This window comes from Neopsephotus bourkii, unplaced genomic scaffold (genome assembly GCF_033783945.1).
Source record: "Neopsephotus bourkii isolate Nb327-2 ecotype Australia unplaced genomic scaffold, CSIRO-AGI_Nbou_v1 NB_491, whole genome shotgun sequence".
Taxonomy (NCBI): domain Eukaryota; kingdom Metazoa; phylum Chordata; class Aves; order Psittaciformes; family Psittacidae; genus Neopsephotus; species Neopsephotus bourkii.
In genome coordinates, this window is record NW_026900992.1 from 102,201 (window position 1) to 126,733 (window position 24,533).

General features: G+C 62.5%; 3 protein-coding genes across 10 annotated transcripts; 2 read left to right on the forward strand and 1 right to left on the reverse strand.

The window, feature by feature from the left end:
• The first annotated feature begins 2,255 nt into the window (after positions 1–2,255).
• Positions 2,256–6,478, forward strand: LPXN (leupaxin). Its single transcript, XM_061350405.1, has 9 exons — positions 2,256–2,346; positions 3,093–3,163; positions 3,234–3,319; positions 3,580–3,682; positions 3,757–3,918; positions 5,434–5,607; positions 5,675–5,756; positions 5,892–6,040; positions 6,123–6,478. The coding sequence occupies exons 1-9, from the start codon at positions 2,334–2,336 to the stop codon at positions 6,387–6,389; spliced, it is 1,107 nt and encodes a 368-aa protein (XP_061206389.1). The 5' UTR covers positions 2,256–2,333; the 3' UTR covers positions 6,390–6,478.
• An 886-nt stretch (positions 6,479–7,364) lies between these two features.
• On the reverse strand, positions 7,365–22,850 carry CTNND1 (catenin delta 1). 8 transcript variants are annotated; one of them, XM_061350408.1, is made up of 19 exons: positions 22,474–22,850; positions 21,362–21,433; positions 20,940–21,098; positions 20,213–20,745; positions 16,416–16,879; positions 16,123–16,306; positions 15,744–15,861; positions 14,970–15,123; positions 14,577–14,594; positions 14,308–14,376; positions 12,830–12,957; positions 12,117–12,267; positions 11,696–11,888; positions 11,474–11,588; positions 9,900–9,987; positions 9,529–9,576; positions 9,295–9,392; positions 9,071–9,220; positions 7,365–8,868 (listed from the first exon to the last, which is right to left on the reverse strand). In XM_061350408.1, exons 1-19 carry the CDS (start codon positions 22,666–22,668, stop codon positions 8,860–8,862), a joined length of 2,946 nt encoding a protein of 981 aa, XP_061206392.1. In that variant the 5' UTR covers positions 22,669–22,850; the 3' UTR covers positions 7,365–8,859. The 8 variants fall into 8 exon arrangements, with proteins under 8 accessions (XP_061206392.1, XP_061206391.1, XP_061206396.1 ...); XM_061350407.1 differs by having other exon boundaries at positions 7,365–8,871; XM_061350412.1 differs by having other exon boundaries at positions 9,071–9,145; positions 22,474–22,849.
• Positions 22,851–23,576: 726 nt separating this feature from the next.
• On the forward strand, positions 23,577–24,533 carry LOC133210723 (skin secretory protein xP2-like). Its single transcript, XM_061350391.1, has one exon. It carries the CDS (start codon positions 23,577–23,579, stop codon positions 24,531–24,533), a length of 957 nt encoding a protein of 318 aa, XP_061206375.1.

The window sequence follows — 24,533 nt, forward strand, 5'->3', positions numbered from 1 at the left end:
ACCTTTGTAGGCAAGGCATGGAGTCGCTTGTGAAAGTGCACCAGCTAAAGCAGTGCACAGCAGCACAGCTCCAAGCAGGCTCAGCGGCTTGTGCCATACAATGGGAAATCTTGGCATAGGAAGTTATGGCTCCAGATGGTTGTTTCCACCGGGGCCCACCCGGGGCTCACCCATCACCGGGGGGGGGGATCGGAAATCACTGACAAGTCTAAAAACAGCCTGAAGGTGCAGGGAGGTTCTGCTGTTGCAGAAAGGGAAGCGCCTGACGCAGTGATCCTGTCCCAGCAGCAGCCATAAGGAGTGACCCGAGCAGTGCCTCAGCTTGGCTTTGGGGTAGGTCTCTGCTGCTTGTCCTGCAACACACTGTGGGGCTCAGCTCAGCACCCCATGTGGTCTTCCTGAGGCAGTCCCTGCTGGGTGTCCCCACTGCGAGCACATCACAAAAGAGCTGTTCCCATGCATGGAGTGTCAGTCATGGAGTGAACCTCGGTGTCCAACTCTGTACAAAGGGGCTTAATTCAACCCTGTTACACCCTGATGGGGAAGGGGGGGTCAGCAGCGTGTAAGAAGGGGCAGTCAAGGCCATGGCAGTGTGGCCTGTGCAGCACGTGTTCATTCCTTAGCCATGCACACAGGTTAGTGGTGAGCTGAAAACCCAAACCCTAAATATCATTGGCTTATCCTCAGCGTAGCTGGGCACTGCTGGGGCACCAGGGACAATGGGTAATGGCAGGACCTGTGAGGCTGCCTTCCCAAATGGTCCTGAATAGCAACAGACCTGTGGGGATCTCTGCCTGAACCTTGGAGGCAGGCAGACTGCATCTGAACCTGGATTCTGTGCAAACCAGCAGAGATGTACCGGCGTTACTCCTGCCTCAAGACACACATTCACAGAATCCCAGACTGGTTTGGGCTGGAAGGGACCTTAAATCTCCTCCAGCTCCAACCCCTGCCAGGGCAGGGACCCCTTCCACTGGAGCAGCTTGCTCCAAGCCCCTGTGTCCAACCTGGCCTTGAGCACTGCCAGGGATGGGGCAGCCACAGCTTCTCTGGGCACCCTGTGCCAGCGCCTCAGCACCCTCACCGGGAAGAGCTTCTGCCTTAGATCTAACCTGAACTTCCCCTGTTTCAGTTTGAACCCATCACCCCTTGTCCTGTCGCTGCAGTCCCTGATGAAGAGTCCCTCCCTCTCCAGCATCCTTGTAGCCCCCTTCAGACACTGGAAGCTGCTCTGAGGTCTCCAGGCAGCTTCTCCTCTCGAGGCTGAACAGCCCCGATGTTCTCAGCTTGGCCTCATATGGGAGGTGCTCATGGGTTCATTGCCGGGAATGGCTGTGTGGGTGTTCTGGGTTCAGCTATAGCAGTCATTTTTCTCCTTCTTAGTAGCTGGTGCAGTGCCATGTCCCTTTGCTCCCCGGCAGAGCCCTGCGCCTGCAGCCTCTGCCTTGGGAGGAGCAGGGGAGTCCCAGTGGTGGGTGAATGCCTCAATGCGCCAGCAGGGGTGGTGGCTCCAGCTGCTTCTGGCTCTGGGGATGTGCTGAGCAGCGTGTCCTGGTGCCCGCAGCGTGTCCTGGTGCCCGCAGCGTGTCCTGGTGCCCGCAGCGCTGGGCAGGGCTGTGCCCGCAGCGTGTCTTGGTGCCCGCAGCACTGGACAGGGCTGTGCCCACAGCACGGTGCCACCAGGGAACGTGCATGGCCCAAAGCATGAACACAGGGAGCGTAGGAGCTGCTGTGGCAGTGCCCCTCTGCCCGCAGCGCTGCAGGGAGCCGAGGCCTCGCCGGCTCCAGGTGACACACAGGGATCTGCAATGAGCAGGAAACTGCAGAGCCATGCAATGTGTTGGGTTGGGAAGGACCTTAACAGCATCTCCTGCCAAATCCAAGGTGAAGCTCCAAATGAATCCTCCCAGAGGACAAGGCCGTATTGGAGTTACCAGCACTGCAGGTCCCGTGTCTGCCTCCATCACACCCTCACAAAGGCATTTCCACCTGCGCCAGGGATGTCCCTCATTACACGTGGCTGGCGGCTTCTGGGAAGGGCCTGGCTCTGCAGGACACACGCTCTGGCTTCCAGCTGAGAAGCCCAAGCAGCTTGGGTGCTTGTATGGGTCAGGAGCTCCCTGGCCAACCCGCTGCCTGGTTTCCTCCTTCCAGCACCCTCAGTTCCCCCTGCCCCAGCCTCTGCCGTGGTCACACGTGGTGCAGAGCACGCAACCCACAGCGGAAGAGCCCTGACGGCAAAGTACAGCGCAGCGGTGGGGAGCCACTGAGTGGAACTGAGCCCCGCGCAGCCCCGGAGCCAGCTCCCGGCACCGACCTCTCACCGGGGCAGGATGGAGGATTTGGGTAAGCCAGGTCCCGCTGGAGCCAGCACAGCGCTTGGTGAGGGGCTGCGCCTCCAGCAGCTCGGGGCAGCTTTGTCCTTCCGCTGCCTCAGGGTGAAGTGGGGATGCTGCCAAGGGGGCAGCAACGGAGCTGCCCTTCCCACTGTGCCCTCCTGCCCAGGGGTAGACAGGGCCCAGCAATGGAGAGCACTTGAAGGCAGGAAACGGGCTGTGGCAGCGCTGGGAGCCTGGCTGCACTGCAGCGGGGCAGCACCAGGCGCAGCACAGTGTCCAGGGTGCTGGGAGCCATCCCTGGGGACATGCGGGCAGGGAAGCAGCCCCACAGTGGGGGCATCACCCCCGTGTCCCTGTGTGAGGGCAGTGGGATGCTGGGGGACAGCGGCGAGGTACGAGCAGGCAGAGCAAGTGCTTCGCCCTCCCCACAGGAAGCAGCGCTGCGGCACGCAGGAGGCACTGAGGTTGGGCTCTCCCGTGTGGGGCTTGTGCTGGGGTGAAGCTGAGGGCTGGGGCTGTTTCGTTGTAAGACAGAGATGGTGTGAGGAGGGCGTGGGGGGGAAGCAGGACCCTGCTGCCAGCGGTTCCCATTGGGAATGGGGACCCGGTTAAGGGTGCTCAGGGCCCCCACAGCCCCTCAAGCCCCAGCGCTGGCAGAAGCTGCTGCGAGGCTGCTTTTGCTCTGAGGTATCAGGAGCCGCCCTGGGCATGCAGGGAGCAGCAGGCGGTGCTGACCCCGCTCTCCCCATGCAGATGCGCTGCTGGAGGAGCTGGAGCAAAGCTCCCGCGAGGCCCCTGGGCTGCAGGCACCGGCACGCCTGGAGGTAACGCCCGGAGCTGGGGCCGGTGGCTGAGGCCCCGCTCAGCTCGTGACACGGGCGGTGCTGCCGGAAGCACCCTGCAGGCTCCCCGGGTTTGTCCTTCCAGGTGCAGTCGCCTGGGGCTCAGCCTCCCGCAGCGGCTGCGGACACGGTGTACAGGTAAAACCGGCCTGGGAAGGCAAAGCCAATGGGGTTTCCCTTTCCATCGCTTGGATGCCTCCTACAGGGGCACCCGCGTGTGCCCCCGAACAATTCCTTCCACGAGCTGGGGGGGGGGGGGTGCATCCTGCATCCTGCGCTTCCAGCAGCCCCCTCCCCGCCGCATGTCCCCAGAGAGGTCACCTCTGCACGGTTCTCAGCCCCTGCCCCCTCCATCTTCGGGGTGGAAGCTGCAGCACCCCTCACTCTGTGCCCAGCAGCCCTGTCCCAGCCCCGCAGCCGCTGTTCCCATCCTCCCCACCCACGGCAGCCGCTCAGCAGCTGGACAAGCTCCTGGCTGACCTGGGCCACATGCAGAGCAAGGTGAGCCCCAGCCCTGGGGTAAAGGGGTTGGTTACTGACCTGTAAGCAGCTCTCACCATCCTCCTGCCTCCTAGTTTGCAGCAGGGGGGCAGGGAGCCCAGGAGCCAGAGAAGACCGAGCCCAAGCCCTCTCTGGACAACATGCTGGGCAGCCTCACCCAGGACCTGCAGGAGCTGGGCATCACGGCCACCCCCACCAGTGTCTGCTCCACCTGTCACAAGCCCATTGCTGGCAAGGTGAGACCCTGACCTCCCTCCAGCACCTCCATCCACCGCCTCCATCCACCCTCCATGCATCCATCCACTGCCTCCATCCACCCTCCACCTCCGTCCAGCACCTGCATCCACCGCCTCCATCCACCCTCCACCTCCATCCAGCACCTCCATTCACCGCCTCCATCCACCCTCCACCTCCATCCAGCACCTCCATCCACTGCCTCCATCCACCCTCCACCTCCATCCAGCACCTCCATTCACCGCCTCCATCCACCCTCCACCTCCATCCAGCACCTCCATCCACCGCCTCCATCCACCCTCCACCTCCATGCATCCATCCATTGTCTCCATTCACCCTCCACCTCCATGCATCCATCCACTGTCTCCATTCACCCTCCACCTCCATGCATCCATCCACTGCCTCCATCCACCCTCCGCCTCCATCCAGCACCTCCAACCACCCTCCACCTCCATCCAGCACCTCCATCCACCGCCTCCATCCACCCTCCACCTCCATGCATCCATCCACTGTCTCCATTCACCCTCCACCTCCATGCATCCATCCATTGCCTCCATCCACCCTCCACCTCCATGCATCCATCCACTGCCTCTATCCACCCTCCACCTCCATCCAGCACCTCCATCCACTGCCTCCATCCACCCTCCACCTCCATCCAGCACTTCCATCCACCGCCTCCATCCACCCTCCACCTCCATGCATCCATCCACTGTCTCCATTCACCCTCCACCTCCATGCATCCATCCATTGCCTCCATCCACCCTCCACCTCCATGCATCCATCCACTGCCTCTATCCACCCTCCACCTCCATCCAGCACCTCCATCCACTGCCTCCATCCACCCTCCACCTCCATCCAGCACTTCCATCCACTGCCTCCATCCACCCTCCACCTCCATCCAGCACTTCCATCCACTGCCTCCATCCACCCTCCACCTCCATCCAGCACCTCCATCCACTGCCTCCATCCACCCTCCACCTCCATGCATCCATCCACTGCCTCCATCCACCCTCCACCTCCATCCAGCACCTCCATCCACTGCCTCCATCCACCCTCCACCTCCATCCAGCACCTCCATGCATCCATCACCTCCAGCTATTTCCTCCATCCATCCATCACCTTCACCCACCCTGCGCCTGCATCCAGCACCTCCATGCATCCTGTGCCTTCTCCATCCATTGCCTCCATCCATCCATCACCTTCATCCACCCTGCACCTCCGTCTATCCATTGCCTCCATTCATCCTGTGCCTTCTCCATCCATCACCTCCATCCACCCTGTGCCTCCATCCATCCATTGCCTCCATCCATTACCTCTGTCCACCCTTTGCCTCCAGCTATCCATTGTCTCTATCCATCCATTGCCTCTGTCCACCTTGTGCCTTCATGCATCCATGACCTCCATCCACTCTGTGCCTCCACTGACCCTGTGCCACCATCCCTGCTGCACCCCCATCCATCTCCCCGCAGCTCATGGGGTCCCTGGAGCTGCTTTCAGTGCCTCCCACCTCCCTGCAGGTGCTGACAGCGCTGGGCAGGACCTGGCACCCCGAGCACTTCACTTGTGCCCGCTGCGGGCAGGAGCTCGGTGCCCGGCCCTTCTTCGAGCGGGATGGGCAGCCCTACTGCGAGGATGACTATCACCAGGCCTTCGCGCCCTGCTGTGCCTACTGTGCCGGCCCCATCCGCGAGGTGAGGCTCCTCCAGCCCCCCTGCCCTGAACGCCCGGGCCCCTGCCTCACCCTGCCTCCTCCTGCAGAAGGTCCTCACGGCGCTGGACCAGACCTGGCACCCCGAGCACTTCTTCTGTGCCAGCTGCGGGAAGGTGTTTGGAGATGAGGGTACATCCCAGGGGACAGGCTGGGGGGTTCTGCCCCGCTCTGGGTAACCCCCGGCCCCGTCCGACCTCCTCCCAGCCTTTCCCTTGCCTCCTACCCTGAGCACCCCCATGGCCGTGACCCCTGTACCCCTGGCAGGTTTCCTGGTGCGGGACGGGAGGCCATACTGCCGCCAGGACTTCCTGGCCCTGTTTGCCCCCAAGTGCCAGGGTTGCGAGCGCCCGGTGACCGGCAGTTACCTGTCAGCGCTGAGCGGGGTCTGGCACTCCGAGTGCTTCGTGTGCACGGTGAGTGCGGGGAGGGCCGGGGGTGCCACGGGGCAAGCGTGTCCCTGCGGCCGTGCCAGCTGCCCCCATTCCGTGCCCGCAGGACTGCCTGAGCGGCTTCAGCAGCGGCTCCTTCTTCGAGCTGGAGGGCCGGCCCTACTGTGAGCAGCACTTCCACCAGCGCCAGGGCAGCATCTGCCATGGCTGCGGCCGCCCTGTCACCGGCCGCTGCGTCACAGCTGCGGGGCGCAAGTACCACCCCGAGCACTTCACCTGCACCTACTGCCTGCGCCCGCTGCACAAGGGCACGGTCCGCGAGCGCGGCAGCAGGATGTACTGCCAGGCCTGCCACGACAAGCTCTTCCTCTGAGCCCCGGCACGCAGCCGCCCCTCCCGGCTGCCCCTGGCATGGTCCCTGCTGGCACAAAAGGGATTTGCTTTGTTCCAGCCACCAGCCCCCCTGCTGAGCCAAGGTCCCCAGCCTCATCTCTGCCAAGCCAGGCATCCCAAGCATCGTTTCTTGTCATCCCCCCTCCAAGACATTCCTGGCATTGTCCCTGCCCAGCCACGTCCTAGACTCTGCCCCTTGACCTGACGCAATAAAACACTTGGCTTTGCCTTTGCTCTGCTCACTGGTGGCTTTAGGGACAAGGGCACAGAGCAAGATGGGAGGGCTGGAGCCCCCCCAGCCATGTGCCCCCATCAGCACTTCCCTGCCTGCAGGTGCACTGGGGTCCCAGCACCCAGGGGCCACGCAGCCCCAGCCTGCCTGGGGCGAAGCTCCAGCTCCAGCTCCAGCTGCACTGCACAGCACAGGGAAGCGGCACCACATGGGGCCCGGTCCCGCTCCAAAGAGCTGCCCCTATGCCCCAGCAAAAACCTGCCCAACAGCAACACGGCTCCAGAGCAAACCTGGCTGAGAGCAGGACCAGAAAACTGCTCCAGAACCGCAAACCCAGAGGTACAGGACTTGTGTTTGTTTCAGCGTGCACACAGGGGAGAAACCCGCGAGGGAATGGGGTGGTGGAGCCTGGCTCCGGGGTCCCTGGGGAGGGATGAGCACGGCCACGGCCCAGTGTGCTCTGCAGGGGCCCTGAGCCCGGCTGCTGGCGCTGCCCCCAGCACTGGTGCCGGCCGCCAGCCCCACAGGAGTGCAAATCCAAGCAGAGGCTTCCCAGCAAGGAGCCGGGCGCAGGGGGAGCAGCGCAGCCCCTGCAGGCACCACGGCCCGGGTTTAACCCCCATCTCCTGCCAGGAAGAGCGGGGTCTCTGCAGCCCTGGGAAGGGTTTGGCCGAGCAGCATCACCCAGAGCCCCCGGGCGGCAGCGGCCGAGGGCGGCACCCACACACTTTAAAAACTTTATTTATATAAAAAATCATCTTGTTGGAAAAGCGTTACAAGAGTGTGCGCGGGGGGGAGGGGCAGCCCCAGCCCCGCCCCCCCCGCGGGGAGCTGCTTTTTGGTTCATTTGGAATTAAACGTTACAAAAAGGAATTAGTGTTTTACATCGTTAAAGGAAGAGTCAAACCCCAGAGCAAACCCAATGAGCTGAGGGAGGGCTGGAGCCGGGCAGGGGGCAGCAGGGTGGGAGCTGGGGGGGGCAGGAGCAGGGCCCCAGCGGCTCCTCCGGGGGCTCCTGCTCCAGTTGCAGCCTTCTGCAGCGGCTTCCAGTTGTGCAGGGAGCCCAGGGGCTCCCGAGGATCGCAGCACTGAATGTACCACCACCACCACCGAGGGAGGAGGATGCATTCGCCTCAGCCCCTGGGGCAGCCCAGCCTCCCGGAAGAGGATGGAGACAAGAGACCTGCATCCCCTCAGTGAGGACAGCGGGGCTGGGACCCCCCCAAACGGGCTTCCAGCCCCACTGCAGCCAGTGGAGGCTCCCAGCGGGGAAGGGAAGAGCTCAGCTCTGCCAGGAGCCCGGGCACCCTTCCCCATTGAAGCCAACAGTACGATTCCAAGAGCTATTTCACAGTGGCAAAAGAAAGGCACATGTCACGAGGAGGCAGGGCAGTGGCAGCCCCGCCAGCGCCTGCTCCTCAGCCCGGGCACACAGGACACCCAAGAAGCTGCCTCCCCACAGGGACCCACCACCTCCCGTGCAGGGAGGCTCATCCCAAGCCCCTCGCACTGACCACCTTCCCCATGTAAGGATCCCTGCGCACACAGTGGGGGCCAGCAGCCCCATGCAGACCCCTCCGCAGGAACCAGAGCCAGGTCCTCCTTCCCATGGCCCCAAAGCCTTATTTAGAGCAAAGCAAGAGAAGTTATTGCTGTCTTTCCTTCCCCTCACAGCCGCCCTCACCCTGGTCCCACCGCCACCAGGGAGGGACGCTCCCGCTGTCCCCACAGCCCTGGCTGAAGAGTGATCCTGCACAAAAATATATCCTATAGGCAACAAACCAAACCAAACAAGCGGTGGCACGCGAGGTCCCAGTCTCCGTCCCTGCAGGCATCGGAGCAGAGGGAAGGTGTGGGAGAGAAGGCAGTTCCTGGTCAAGGCAGAGATCCGGAGCTCGTTTGCAGCATCCACGCCGGTCAATCCGGCAGAGTCGGGCAGGAGGGATTCACGCTGGAGGAAGGAGGTGGTGGAGGATGGGGAGGAAGAGTTACGGGTCGAGGCGTCCCGGAGCGGGAGATGCAGCGGCCCAGGGGAGGCAGAGTCCGGGCTGCCCCTGGGCCCAGGCGTTTGGCTGGCGAATTGGCACCAACAGTCCAGCAGAAACTCCAGGAATAAGACAAGGTCAAAGTCGGTCCATTCCACCACGAAGAGTTATATATATATATTTATATATATAATATATTATCAACCCCAACAGTGGAGGCAGGGAGGTCACAGCTAGATCTTCTGCTGTGGAGAGAAAGGGAAAGACGTCAGCATGCCCGGGGAGCAGGGGAGCAGCCGAGGTGTCATCACAGCCCGATGGTGATTGCAGGGATCAGTGATCAGAGCAGGACTGGCCTGGCCAAAGCACCCCAAGAGCAGAGCAGAGCAGAGCAGAGGGACGTGTCACTCCTGCTCAGATTGGGCAGGACACCACGGGACATACCGACACGGGGGAGAGCATGGGAGCATCCTCCTGCACCTCCTCTCCCTCAGGCTGCGGCTCCTGCCCCTCGTCCTGCTGCAGACACACCGGGTTAGTGGGGCCGATGGAGCGGGGGGGTGTTAGTTGGGGGAGCCCAGCTCTCGCCTCCTCCTGCCAGCCAGGACAGTGATCGGTCAACTCCTGCCCCCAGCCCCACTCACATCCCATCAGGAGGAGCTGCTCACCATCAAGGGCGCTGCCTTCACCGGCTCCATATCTCCAAGGTCACCAGATCTGTCCAGTGTCCTGCTGTGGTCCCGCTCATTGAGTGTGGAATAGTTGTCTGGAGCAGGAAAGGGGACAGTCAGTCATGTCACCTCCATGGGAGGCAGCATCATCCCCATAGGAGATGTGATCTCTGCCCCCTCCCAGCATACCAAGGAAGCAAGATGCTCCCACCACGCCAGTCCCAGTCCTACCTGGTCCCATGCTGCTCATCTGGATCTCCTCCCGGGAGGATTTCTTGTCTACAAGCATGGGAGAGCAGATCAGACACAGCCCCTGCAGCCACAAGCAGCAGAGGAACCGCTGCCTACCCCAGCTACAAGACCCCAGACCCAGCTGCATCCGCAGCACTGTTGACCTAAGGATGCTACAGGATCCACATGAACATAGGCCCTTTCTAGCCCTGAGAAGCCATCTAAAGCCCAAATCAATGGCATTATGTGAGCAGCTGTGGCTGCCAAGAAAGCCAGGGCTGAAGAGCAGGGAGGGGATGAAGGCCAACTCTTCCGCACACCCCCAAGGGCAATGGTGACAGCGGGGACAGGCACTGCAGGGGGGCACGTACCTGTTTTTTGGTTCCTGTCGATGAGAGGCAAGGTGCTGTCATCAAAGGAGTTGCCTCCCTGGGTCCGAGAGGCGTTGCTCAGGTTCACCTGCAGCATCAGACAGTGACCACTCACACCCTGGCCCATATATTCCTTCCTGATCCGCACATCCCACCAGCACCAGGATGGGCCCAGGAACCCTACCACAGCCCTTGAGCAAGGGGTGAAGCAACCAGAGGGTGCTGCAGAGCTCAGGGCTGCAGCCACGCCTGAGTGGAGGTGGCTGGCTGGGCTGGGGCAGCACCCAGCCCTCAGCAAACAAGGACAGCCCCAGCCTTTGCCAGTGTGCTAGTGGGGTCCTTCAGTCTGCCATCTCAGTGGAGAGAGGGGACAGAGATCCATGGGGCAGCAAAGACACAAGGGTTACTGATGTGGTAGAAACCATGGAAGCACACATGAATATGGTCACATAGGAACTGGGGCTTCTTCCCCCGAAAAGGTGATGGGATCAATAGCCCAACTGAAGTGCACCTACACCAATGCACAGCAGGGGCAACAAACAGGAAGAGCCGGAAGCCATCGTGCAGCAGGAGAACTATGACATTTGCCATCACAGAAGCATGGTGGCATGACTTCACAGCTGAGGAGCTGCAGTGAATGGCTATGAACTCTTCAGAAGGGATAGACAATGAAGGAAAGGCAATGGGGTAGCCCTGTAAGGGAGTGTTTTGATTGTCTGGAGCTTCATGATGGCAATGACAGGGTTGAGCGTTTATGGGTAAGAATCAGGGGGAAGGCCAAGAGGGCAGGTGTCATGGTGGGAGTCTGTTACAGAGTTCCCAACCAGAATGAAAAGGCAGACAGTATGTTCCCGTATGAAGACAGGCTGACAAAGTCGGGACTGTTCCACCTGGACAAGAGAAGCTGCGTGGAGACCTCAGAGCAGCCTTCCAGTATCTGAAGGGGGCTATAGGGATGCTGGGGAGGGACTCTTCATTAGGGACTGCAGTGACAGGACAAGGGGTGATGGGTTCAAACTGAAACAGGGGAAGTTTAGATTGGATCTAAGGAGGAAATTCTTTCCTGTGAGGGTGCTGAGGCACTGGAATGGGTGCCCAGGGAGGTTGTGAATGCTCCATCCCTGGCAGTGTTCAAGGCCAGGTTGGACGAGGCCTTGGGTGATATGGTTTAGAGTGAGGTGTCCCTGCCCATGGCAGGGGGTTGGAACTGGATGATCTTAAGCTCCTTTCCAACCCTAACTATTCTGTGATTCTTTGGGAAAGAAACCGAGCCGTGAGGAACCTTGTTCTTCAGCACTGCCACTGGCCTGCAGTCCTGCAGTCCTGCAAGCTCCCCTGCCTGCACATCTGCAGCTTGGGCGGGACACATGGCTTGAAAGTTCTACAGAGTGGTTCTTCCTTAGCAGAGACTTCCTGCAGCCACCTGCGGAGGGTGGCAGAGGGGACACCTCCCAGGCTGTCAGTCCCATCAGCAAGTTAAGAGCTGAAATCCAGTATCGCTGAGCTCCAGGAACACTCTCCCCCTGCTGCAGGACCCCCCCTCCTACCCTAGCCACAGCAGGGCACCTCCATACCTGGAAATCTGACTTCTTCCAGCCTTCCTTCTCGAGCGGCTTCCGCAGCTCTTTGTATCCCCACACTGTCTGCAAGACGAGGGCGGCCGCTCGGACCTCTCGCTCCGAGCGGTTCCTAGAAAGGGGTGAAGGAAGAGATGTTGGGAGATACCCATGGCTGGGGGGAAGCTGCTGGAGAAGCCCTCCCCTGCCCCCTTGCACTGTCCTTCGAGCAGAGCCTACCCAGATTTGTTGATCAGCACCAGCTTCTCGATCCCCTGAGTTTCCCGCAGCTTCTTGGCAGCCTCAAGGTTGTCCACAATGACTTCATTGATGGTGTTGAGGATTGACACCACTGCATCTTCAGAGAGGTTTTTGGCTGGGGTCTGTTGGCCTCCGGGCAGGTTCTTCACTAGGTTGGGGATGGCATGTTTACCTGGGGACGGGAAAGAGCTGGGCATGAGCAAGTGAGGAACAGGTCTGCAAGGGAAAAACCCCTGCAGGACAGGGACCAGTTCTGCTGTCCCTCTCAGCCCATGCTGCGCTGGGAGAGCAGCAGCAGACAGGCGCTGGACCGATGCATGCCCACACACCTCCTGAGCTCAGGACGTCCCTGCATGGCCCAGACGGATGGAGCCCAGGTCCCACCCCGTGCAGCCCTCACCTATCAGCTCCTTGTTGCGCAGGTCCACGGCCAGGTTGCGCAGGGCTCCGGCTGCAGCTTTCACCACGCGCTCGCTCTCGTGGCTCAGGAGGTCGGCGATGGCAGAGAGCCCCTTCTCCTGGCGCAGCGCTGCACGGATGCAGCGCCCGTACTGCAGGGCAGAGGCACAGCACATGGGGTCACCTGGGCAGGCACAGCCCCCCCACTCCTGGGGACACCCCCGGAGCCTTCCCACCACCCTCATCTTGGGAACCGAGGGTCCTGGCTTCACCCACAGTGAGACTGCAAAGGTCCCACTCCTGTCCAAAAGCCCCCCTCAACAGGCCAGGCAAGCAGTTTCCCAGATGGTCTTTCCATCCACACCAAAAGAATGCATGTCCAGGATCTGGGCAGCAGCCCAGACCATCATTCCCTGTCCCCAGTGTATGGAAGGGAAGGAATGGCAGTGAGCCCACTGCAGGTAGGGACACAGGCAGGCAGCCTTTGGGAACACACAAGTGGCAGGGAGCACAGGAGAGGCCTGATCCACACATGAACTGTGCTGTCAAACAGCCTTCCTGAGCAGGGAGCCCTGTACAAAGTGAACAGCCTGGAACAGCAGAGCCGAGGCCATCCACAGCTCCGCTGGTACCCCACGGTGATGCTCCTGCTCCCCAGAGCTCCTTCCCTACAGCACAGGTGAACACGGACAGGGCCAGCCCCAAGGCACTCACCGTCCAGCTGCCAGCACACAGGTTCTGAATGGCTCCCGCCGAAGCCTCCAGGATGGCTGGGGTCTTGCTCTCCTTCAGCAGGGAGATGTATATCCGAACCACTTCTGGCTGGAAGAGGAGCTCGTAGCCTGCCCGAGAACAGCAAGGACTTACCAGGGGCTCTGCTCACATCTGACTAGTTCCAAAGGGCCACTGCGGGGTAGGCGAAGCTGGGAGCATTGACCCAAGCTCCCTGCTTCCTGCGGGCTGGATCCTGGGTATGGTGGGAACCAGGCTGCCCCCAGCCCCAGCCCCAGCCCTGACTGCTGCTGCCTGGAGTCCCCAGCGCACTGCTGCAGTTCAGGAGGGCTCTGGGCTGTCGCCTTCAGCCAGGAGACCTCAGGCTCAGGACAGGCCTGGCTGAAGCACCCAGAGCAGGGCATGGGCTGGGGCAGGCCTGGCAGGCAGGCACTGTGCAGCAGGAGGAAGGGGGGGACACCTCCAGCAAGCGGCCACCAACCCCACCCTGAAGCAGCCTGGGTTGAGCTCACCCTAAGACTGAAGGCATCTGCTCTCCAGCTCCCACTGCCCCAGCACGGGGGCAGGGATCAGGCCTTCAGGTATGAGCTCTTTCCCATGGAAACATATGCCCACAGGGGACTTGCACAGCAGCAGCGAGACTGCGCTTTACAGCTGCAAGCTTGTTTTCCACCTTGCTCTCTGTTCTCAGCTGAGGTGAGGGACGTCTCCAGCCCCCAGGGACAGATCAGGCGGCTCCTCAGGCTTCCAGCATAGATGGTGCTGACCCTTCCCACAGCCCGGGTCAGCCTGAGGAGCCACCACTGCACACTGGAGCTGCTCACAGCATCAGGTCTGTCCTGAGCTCTCTTGTGAGTCTTCCAGCTTAACTCTTCACACCCCTGGGAGCAGCAGGCTCCTCCTAGGAACCACAGGGTGCTTCAAGCTAACTAATGCCCGCTGCTCGGGCAGCCAGCAAAGGCTGTGATTCACAGCCCTCAAGACATCGAGAGGCTTGTCCCCAAGGGCTTCTTGGCCCGACCCTTCCTCACACTCATGCTGGAGAACGCTTTAAGGCAGGGTTTAGGCTTTAACTTCTGCCTGTTCTTCATGCCCAAATGAGAAGAGCAGGAAAGAGGGCAAATGTGCTGGGAAGCCTGAGACCACCACCACAGAGGGCTACCCCTCCCGGGGCTCTGTCCCCAGGCTGACCCTCTGTCCCTAGGGCAATAGCTCCGTCCAGGCAGCCTGTCTCGAGGCAGCATGAACCTCCAAGCACAAGCAGCATCCTCACAACGGCTGTGCCAGAGCTGCTGCTTTAACAGGCACTTGGGCAACCAGAAACACCTCCTCCAACCCAAACCCCTGCCTGGCTGAGAGGCTCACTTCAATGGTGAGCTCTACCCACTCCCCTCCTGGACTGCTTGTGCAAGAGTGGCCCTGCAGAGCCTGGCCTTCCACAGACCCCCCCCAGAACATACCCTTGGCTGGAGTTGTTCTTTTGGGAAAATCCACTGTGTCGGCACCAGGGTCTTCTGGGAGCTTTTTACCTTCAAAGGGCAAACAGGAGTCAGGCACCTCCTCTCCCCACCCACCTCAGCCCAACAGCTCTTTGCCACTTGCTCCAAGGACAAGCCCAGAGGTGAGCTGAAGCCAAGCTACCAGCATGTAGCTGGGGCAGAACCAAAGCAGGCCAGAGGAGCACCCATCGATCCAACCATGGGAGAAGTAGAACCAGGAGCACACTCACCTCTGGAGAACCACTCGTCTATTGGCGAAGCGGAGAGAAGGACAGGAGAGAGGGAAGGCAGGAGGAGAGGAGTGCCGACAGCATCATGGGCAGATCATTTGGCAAGAAAGCAAAGGACGGGGAAGGGGCAAACAGGAGAGAAGGGAAGGTGTGGAGTTAGTGGCCATCTCTGCATCACCATCCCACCACCACAGAAACCCACCAGCAGCTTGTGTCAAATGCTTTGGGTAAGGCAAGCAGTAGGTCCCAAAGCCAGGGGAGGCATGGGCCACTGCATTTTAACCCTCACACAAGAGGTGCCAGAGCAGGAGCAGAGACCCCAGGCCACCCTGAAGCTCCACTGGAGATCTGTCTTCATCCCACCTCCCTCCATGCTGTTGCCACCACACGAACCTTTGCCCTTCTTGGCACCAAAGCAGCTCGCAGCGTGGGGCCCAGCGCTGTTGGCAGGGACCAGGGGTGCCTCCTGGTAGCGCTCAGCATGGGGGATCTCCCGGTGGACTTGGTAGGACAAGTTTCTCAGCAGGCACACGCAGTTCTCCACCAGCTGCAGACAAAACCAGGTTTGGCTTGGAGCACCCGTGCCCAAGTCTTGCCCATCCCATGCCTGAGTGAGGGCCCCATCACAGCCTGCAACCCAGAGCCAAGGGAGCTTGGTCTGCCCCAGAGGGAGATTCAGCTCCACCTTGGCTGCAGCACGTTCCTACCCCACCCCAGGCATGGCCAGGTCTGTGTGCACGAGCTCATGCTCTGCCAGGCCAAAACCTTTCTGCCATGAGCATGGAAGCTCCAGGGAAAGACTGAAGGAAAACTCAAGCCAAGGCCTTGTCAAGGCAGATCAGGGAGCCCCAAACCACGGGATACCACTGTGGGGTGAGTGACACCAGCAGACCCCTGTGAGCGGAGTGCCAGCCACCTCCTGATCAATGTGCCCAGGTCACAACCCACACAGGCTCTCTCTTCTCAAGTGGAGACTGGCGGAAGGCATGAGCCTGGACTGGGCTTTCCCGAGCTGGTCCCGTCAGTCCAAGTCCCTCCCTGATGAAGATTCCACCCATCCATTCTTTATCTGCCCTGGGCTGAACCCAGCTCCAGCCACCATGAACAGGGAGCGCTGCTGGAGCTGGCTGCCGAGGGCAGAGCTCTACACGTGCCCCGTGCTGGTACCTTGCTGTCCGAGTCCTTCTGGCCAATCTCAGACTGAACGATGTAGATGAGGGCATCCACGAGCCCGTCACACTCCCGCAGCTTGCGACGGGCCTCGCTCCGCTCCGAGCTCACGTTCCTGGCAGGCAGGAGAGAAGCAGCATGGGGGGGAGCTGAGGGAGGGCGCGGAGCTGCCAGCACCCAGCAGGGCTCAGAGGAAAGCTCCTGGAGCTCCCCTTCCCTGGGAGAAACTCCTCCAAAGCCAAGGACTGCACCACCAGGAGCTGTCCTGGGAGAGCAGCTCCCCTGGAGAAAGCACCAGGACCAGCCAAGAGGGAGCATTAGCACAGCCCCAGCCCACACCAGCGCTCCAGCAGCACTGGGCAGCCCCCTCCCGTACCTAAGGCAGCCAGCGGTGTTGGTGAGCACCGACTCCCACTCGATGTGGCGGGGTTTGGAGTCCTCGTTGGGTTCCCTCTCCCAGCCTGAGCGGGGAATCACCACCTCATCGGTCAGAGCATGCAGTGCATGATCCACGATGGCCATCTTGATGGAGTCATGCGAGGACAGGTTCCACAGTGTTCCTGCAACGCCACAGGCACGGGGTGATCAGACCACAGGGGCTTAGAAAACCTCACGCTGTGGATCCCTCACCCACCAGATGAGCCTCTCCTCTCCTCCCTCAGCCATTACCCGTGATGACCTCCGTGAGGTCCATGTCATGGGCCTTCCGCAAGAGGCGAACCAGAGCAGGCACCCCATCGCAGTTCTTGATGGCGATCTTATTGTCTTGGTCCTTGCCGAAGGAGATGTTCTTGAGGGCTCCGCAGGCACCGTAGTGCACCTCTTTCTTGGGGTGGTCCAGCAACCCCACGAGCACAGGAATGCCCTTCAGCTTGCGCACCTCCGTCTTCACCTTGTCGTTGCGGTAGCAGAGGTGCTGCAGGTAGGCGGCCGCGTTGGACTTGACGGTGTCCAGGCGGAAGCTGAGCATGGCGATCACCTCCGGCAGCTCCGGCTGGCGCCAGCTCCCGGCGCCGGGGCCTCCCTTCCGCAGGCTGTCCAGGCTGGCCAGGCTGCCGCGCTCGTGCTGGGCCAGGGGCGCCCAGTAGTACCGGTCAGGAGCCACCTCATCCACCAGCATGTCCTCGTAACTCCTGCCAGAGAACACAGCGGCCTCAGCACGAGCCTCACCCCCGCAGCCCACCCCAGGATGGGCCCAAGCGCACCCGGTCCCCAGGCACCATCAGGCGGGCAGCCAGGCAGCAGAGCAGTGCATCCCGCACAGGATGCAGCCACAGGAGGTCACCCCCAGGCACCCCCAGGCCTGCTCCGGGAGCACGCGATTGTTCCACAGGAGAAGGCAGCCCCAAGAGCTACTCCCGCCCCCCTCACCCCCCGGGCTCAGGGCAGAGCCCGGCCCCGGCTCTCTGCGTGCCCCCCCGGAGGCAGGAACCTTCCCGAGGCACAGAAGCCATGCGGGGCTGTGACCACTAGAGGGCAAGTTCACCCCAGCGCACTGCTGGAGAGAGCCTGGCCCAGGAGCTCCGCAGCCCGCTCCCGGCACCGCACGGGCACAGCCGGCTCCGGGGCCCTTCAGCTCCACGAGCCACGGCGACGGCAGGGTTTTACCCACGGGGCTCCAGCTCCTTTGCCCGCAGATGCACACAGGTGGCACTGGCTGCCCAGGGACAGGCTCAGCTGCGCAGCAAGGGACTGCAGGGATCAACCTCGCTGCTGCAACTGCTGCCCCAAGGTGACACTGAACACCCCAAACACCACCACCAAAATCTTGGGTTCTCACCCTAATTCTGTTGTCACTGACAACCTAACCCTTCCCCAGCCTGGCCAAGGGATCCAGGGATTTTCAGCACAAGGGCATGGGAGGGGACTTGGCACTTAAACAAGGGGCCTGACCCCTGCTGTCACCGGGCTGTGCCAGGGCACCCACACAGGACCAAGGTCCAGGGTGAGGCACCATTTCCAGCTCACACCTGCCCTGGGCACTGCTCGGCCACCTCCTGAGCTCCCAGATGAGGCTCCGGGAGCAGGGAAAGCTCCGCAGAGGATGACAGCAGGTTCTGCTCCCTGCCCCCTCTGTCATGGCACTGGCCCCGTGTGGCAGCCACCCCGGTGCCGCAGCTGGTGGCAGTGGGCTCCGAGGTTGGCTGTCAGCAAACTCCACAGGGAAGAGCTGCTCGAGCAGCCCAGCCGTGCCAGGGAGTCACTGCTGTGGCTCTGGGGCACACAGCCCAGTGCATGGTGCCAGCCCCCCTCCATCCCACAGCAGGACAGGGCAGCAGCAAGACCACGGCACAGGGTGCCCAGAGAAGCTGTGGCTGCCCCATCCCTGGCAGTGCTCAAGGCCAGGTTGGACACAGGGGCTTGGAGCAAGCTGCTCCAGTGGAAGGGGTCCCTGCCCTGGCAGGGGTTGGAGCTGGAGGAGATTTAAGGTCCCTTCCCAGCCAAACCAGGCTGGGATTCCATGACTCTAAGATGCAGGCAGGTGCCAGCACTGCGAAGGAGCCACCCAGTGCTCACCAACAGAGCCCAGCTGGCCTTGCTCCCATGGCCCAGAAGGGAGCTCCTGCCCAGCCCCTCAGTGCCAGACTCCTCCATGGATGGGGGAGCACACCCTGTGCTGCCACTGAACCCCCTTCTCCCTGCCCCTGCAGAGAGGGAGCTACGAAAGGAGCCCCAGGAGAGACCCATGTGCTGTGCACCCACAGCGTGTGCCCGTGCCTGGCTGGCTTCCCTCCTGAAGGAGGCCATTCGCAGCCAGGCCCCTGCTCAAGGCAAACAGCTCTGGAGCAGGGGGATGCTCATTGTGCTGCTCCATTCCTGCCATGGTAACTGAGAAGCAGGGGACAAGCCAAGCTCAAGAGCGCCTGGATTCCACAAACTGCTGTGATGGTTATCACAGGGGGAGTGAGCACCTGCTCATGGGCCACATCAACCCTGCTTCCATACCCTGCCCATTGCCCATCCTTGCAGGACAAGGTGACAGCTCCACCAGGGTTGCTTCTTGGCCTTGGGACCTTCTCCCTCTGCTGTGACCCAAGCCCCCCAGTGTCCTGCCCGCCTGTAGCTCCTGTTCCTGCCCTCCAGGATCTGGAAAGGTGGGAGGAGCATGGACACCACCCAGCCCAGCACAGAGGGCTTATGGTCTCAGAGACCAGGCAGATCAGGCCCCTCAGGGGGGGCTCCTGCTCCCGTGTGTTGGGTGGGACACGAACCCAGGGAGGATTTGCAACCCAGGGCACCTTTTGTATTTGCTGGCATTCCCTTCCCCTGCAGCCCAGCTGGAGCAGAGCAGCCCCGGGTCAGACACTTGCTGAACCCCCCTGTCCAGCGGCTCGCTGCGGGACCCACGGCCACGGGCTCAGAGCAGCTCCTGCTGGCTTCTCCCGGCTGCCCGTTGGGTGCAGGCAGCTCCGTGGGCACAGGCCTCAGAGGCGAGGGGGGGAACCCACTGCGAGAGCAACCGCCCCGACTGGTTCAGGTTCAGCAGAGCAGCGCAGGCCTGCGCTGGCACAGCCCAAGGGACAGAGCTCCTCCTCCAGCCCTTCGGGAGCTGCCCTGGATTTGCAGTGTGCCTCGAGCTGGGCGGATCTCCCGCAGCGGCTGGCAAGAGCCTCCTTCCCCTGGGCCTCCCTCCTGCCGCTGTCCCAGCCTAAGCAGCCTGTGCTCAGCCTTACCTGTCTCCCCCTGCCCAGGGTGCTAGATGTACACCCATCCCTATCCCTGGCATCCAGGCTCAGCCCCCTCTCCAGTCCTACCTCACCACGGTCCCAACCATCCTCCCAAACCCCAGCTGAGCCGAGGCTTAACCAGGCAGCAGCAGTGCCTGTGCAAGAGACAGAGCGGGCACAACACATCAGCCTACAGAGCTGTTGCCTCAGGGATGCAGCATTCCAGGATGGGGCCGCTCGCTGGCCGGACCGTGCAAGGACCACCGGAGCCAAGGGCAGCCCCAGCCTCGTGGGGCACCTGCTCAGAGCCGCTGCTGAACAGGTTGAGCCACTTCTTGCAGCCTGCGGGTGAGGGCTGGTGAGGTCCTGGCCATGCTGCAGCAGTGCTGTCTCCCCAGGGCACTGCGGGGCTCAGCACCGCTCCCAGGGCTGCTGTGGGGCTGTGCCATGCATCAAGCACGGCTCTCACAGGATAACCCCAGCTGGGGCGCCGGTGAACCCGCCCTCCCACCAGAAGGGGTGGCAAAGAAAGGGAAGGGCCTGGAGCTACATCCAACTGCCCAGTGGAACTCCTTGCTGCAGGAAGAGCAGCTCAATTAGCACCAACTTTTAACCACCAATTAAGCAAGCAATTAGAAGCGCATGCGAGCTTTCTCCTGCATGAGCTGAGCTTTCTCTTGGATACGCTTTCTCTTGCATGGGCTGCGCCTGACTCAGCTCGTGCCTTTGTCTCTGCAGTCCTCCCTCCTCCAAAGAGAGTGAGTGAGAGGGGACCCACAGCATCCCCCCTCCCCATACCTGAGCCGCCGGCGGGGATCGGATGGGGTCCCTGCCCGCCGGGCCGTGCCATAGTCGGACATGAGCCCGTAGTCCGCATCGTCGAAGCCCACGCTGCGCTGGTCGTCCTCCAGGCCATACGGCTCGGGGTGGAAGTGGTTGAGGTCCATGTTGCTGCCCCCGACGCGCACTTGAGGCTGGGGGCCGTAGATGTCCTGGCGGCTGGGGGCCCGGTATGTGTCCATGGAGGGGCGGTAGCGCTCGTCAATGCGGGTGACGCGGGACAGGCTGCCGTAGCTGTGGTCGCTGCCCGGGTACCCGTCCTCGTAGGGGCGGCCATAGCCATCGGGGTAGTGGTAGTTCCGAGGGAGCGTGGCCGTGCCCGCCTGGCTCAGGAACCCACCCGGGCCCCCGCTCCCGTTCTTGCGGAAGTTCCTGTCCATGGTCTGGACGTAGTTGCTGGTGACAGGGGAGGTCTCCAGGGGCAAACCGTCCGGCCCCACCGGCACCTGCTGCACCGTCCGGGTGGTCACCGTCTTCACCACCTTCTTCACCTAGAGGGACGGGTGCAGGACACATTGCTGTCAGGAAACCCACCACAGCCTGCATCCCCGCACTCCCCTTTCAGGCAGATGTCACATCCCCGTTTCAGCTCATGCAGCAAGCTGGCTGATACCAGGGTGCAGCACCCCAGCCATCAGGCTCCTGGCCAAAGCCCTGTCCCCCCGTGCTGCGCCCAGGCCTGTACCGTAGTCTCTGTACGCCGGGTTGTCCCATCATCTGATGTCTCCACAGACACGACTGACATGGCCCCTTCTGGGTCCTCCTCCATGGTGTACGTCTCCTCCACGATCTGGCCTGGGTCCTGCATCCTGGGGATTGTGCTGTACAAGAGGTGGCTGTGGTCCTAAGGGGAGCAAGGGGCAGGCAGTCAGCCCCCCACTGTCAACATGGACCTCCCTGGGATCAGCCTGGCAAGAGATCTCACCTCCTGGGGAGCCCCGGTATCCTCCTGCAGGAGAACAGGTACCAACACTTCCATACCCCAACCCCTTCAAGCCAGGGTGGCCACATCAGAAACACAAGTCCCCCTCTCCCAGGTAGGGTGGAGCCCTGCATCCCCAAGCCAGGCAGCAGGCTGCTGCAGCCAGAGGGCTCAGCTCCCCTCACCTGCGGCCCGTTGAGCTTCAGATCTTGGTACTTCTGCCTGTCCAGGTCAGCATCGCCCAAGAAACGGCCGTTCTGAAACACAGAGCACCACAGCAGGCCTGTTAACTGCACCGACCTCCCACTGCTGGGATGCCATGTACCCGCTCCCCCCTTCCCTGCCAGGCCCTGAGCAGACCATCTCCTGGATCCGACAGCCACCCAGTGCATGCCCCACGTGCCACCCCCAGGAGAGGCTCATGCTCCTCGGGGCCTGTGTGACGTGCAGCAAAGCACCCCATTCCAGCCTGACACAAGTTGGAGAACACATCATTCAGCCCCAGTGCTCCTGATGGAATGGCCCAGACCCCTTCCTGCTCCCAGCACAGCCCTGGAGACCTTCCACATCCTCCGGGGCAGGAGCCACAGGCAATGTCCTGACAGGATCACGGCTGCTCGGTGGCTGTTGCAGGGTGCTTCTGTTGGACCCCCTGCCCAGCCCACACATCCCCTACAACCACCTTCCCCAGGCAGCAAGGGGCCCGCCTCCTGCACACCCCCACGCAGCAGCCCACTGAGCACCCCCCTCCACAACAAAGCCCAGGAAAGGGAGGACAGGCGAGGGAGGCTTCGAGCCAAGGCAGATGAAACCGCACTTCCAGCCCTGCAGAAGGGAGATCTCTCCCAGCCCTGCTGTGGCTGTTTGGGGGATAAACAGGAACTCCAAGGACTCGTCCATTGTCACATGAGAGGGAGACAGACATGTGCTTCCCCACAGCTATCCACCAGTCCCTGCAGTTCAACCACCTTCCAAGAAGCCGAGTGGGATGGGGAGCAAAGATGCCCTGGTACTGAATACAGCCAGCCTCCAACCTCCATGAAACCAAGCCAGAGCTGGCCTGGCAGCAAGACACTCCAGGTCTCCAGACCCAGACACTCTTCCTTCCCACAGGGCTCTGGCTCTGCACATCCCCAGTCACCTCCAGCACCACCAGTGCTCCAAGAGCAGCCCAAGCTCTCCTCCACCTCACATCCAAGGAGGGCCAACGGAAGCGCCCAGGGCTGCCCACACCCAGGAGGGCTGACGAGGCCGGGGGCTCTGGGAGCCTCCGCAGCCCCCGCTGCCGGGGCTTTACCTGGTGCCGCCGGGGCAGCGTGCCGTTGGCCAAGCCCGGGCCGGCGTCCTGCGGGGAGACCCGGACTCGCTCCAGCTGGGCTGAGACGTGGCGCCGCTCCTCCTCGAGCGCCCGCGTCAGCTTCTCGAACTGCGCCTCCTGCTCCTTGACAGAGGCAAGGATGCTGGCGGTCGACTCCACCTCCGAGTCGTCCATGGGTGGCGGGCGCCCAGGGCGGGCAGGGTGGGACGGAGGGCACAGGGAGGCACAAGCGGAGGCGGCCTGGCGTCAGGCGAGGGGAAGAAAAGTGACCCAGGAGGGCAGGATCCCCTCTCTGCACTGCATGGGATTCGGGAAGGAAGGGGGAGAAGAGCGGTCAGAAGAGACTGATTCCAGTGGGACAGATCCTCAGAACAGGGGAAAACGATCTCGTGGCATTCCCACCCACCAGCGAGCGGCACGAGGGCTCAGGGCAGCACAGCCCTGTTGGATGCTCCTTGCCCCAGGATTTAAGCTTGGGGAAGCGGCACTCTGGGTCAGAAAGGGCTCCCCCATCGCAGCAAGCAGCCAGGGTCGGAAGAGCTGCTCTGCGCTGAGGAGGTTCCCTCTTCCCACAAGGGCCCTCCTCAGGCCTCACAGAACCGCTGCTCTCAGGGAGGGGAGGGCAGGTCCTGGAGCAGAGCAGGGGACGCTCCTGGGGAATGGGAAGTGACCCGTGTCCCATTACCTCAGCAGGGAGGGAGGGAGACGCTGTCACTTACATGCTCCCTCTTCCCCAGTGTGATACAAGATACACAACACAGCTTCTACCTGCCCAGGAAAGGGGACAAAGTGGGAGAGGATCCCCCTAAAGAGGACCCCATGAGTCCCCTTGGCTGCCAAACCCCCCCCCTCCAGCTTCTCACCAGGGTTCCCAAGGCTGCAGGTACCCTGAGGGAGGTGCTCGGCCCACACATCTAGGGCTGGACCCTCTCAGATCCCCTCCCCAGGCGGGGCAGTGAAGCAGCACACCCCAATCAGCACATTGACAGAAAGGCAATATGATTCCATACAGACCTGTCAGAGGAGGGAGCTCAGGTGGGATTGCAAAGGCACAGGAGAGCCGGGTCTAGACGCAGAGAGTCATGGGAGGAACAGCCCAGCCACCAGTGAGGAAGCAGGAGGGAAGAGAGCTGCAGGGACAGCAGGAGGAGGTCAGAATCACACCCGTGAACGCAACCCGAGGTGGGGAGGCAGCGGCCGGGAACGGGCTCTTCCCTCCCGCTCCTCTGCGCTGGGGGACGGAGCCGGGGCCGGAGCCGGGGGGGTCCCGCAGCACCCCCGGAAGCGCCGGGGCAGCGGCACAGGCGGGCGGGCTCAGCCCGGCCCTCGGGGCCCTCAGGCCTGCCCGGGCCCGCGCAGGCGTGCGGGGACTCGCCCGCGGCTGCTTTCCCACGGTGCGCGGCCGGGGGCTCCGAACGAGCGGGGCCGCACAGAACCCTTCTGGAAACGCCCCCCCCCCGCAGGCAGCCCGGGCACCGACCGCGCCCCACAGCACCCCCACGGCCGGGCCCCTTTGCGAGAGCACCCGCGCACCCGCACCCTGCAACTGCCCTCACCGCGAGCCCAGCGCCAACACCCACCCATGCCCACGTGTGCCCATGGCGCCGCGGCACATGGACCCCGGCCGGCCCCAGCTCCCAGTGCCCGGCCCCAGCTCCCAGCGCCCGGCCCCAGCTCCCAGTGCCCGGCCCCAGCTCCCAGCGCTCGGCCCCAGCTCCCAGTGCCCGGCCCCAGCCGGGCTGGGGTCCTTGCTGCCCAGCCCGCACCCCGGAGGAGCAGGCACCACTCCGGGCCCAGGGCCCAGGCAGGCTCCTGAAGGTTCCCAGACACGACTCCGACTCCCGGCTCCTGCGCGGGTTTTCCACCCCTCCCCCCTCGCGACAGGTACGCCCCGAGGCTTTCCCAGCGCCCCAGCTCCCCGAGCCTTGTATGGAGATGCAGGGGCAGCTCTGACCCTGCTGCTGGAGGTCTCGCCTGCCCCGTGGCTCTGCAGGGGATCCTGCTCAGGAGCGCCCTGGTGCCTCCCACAGCAGCGCTGA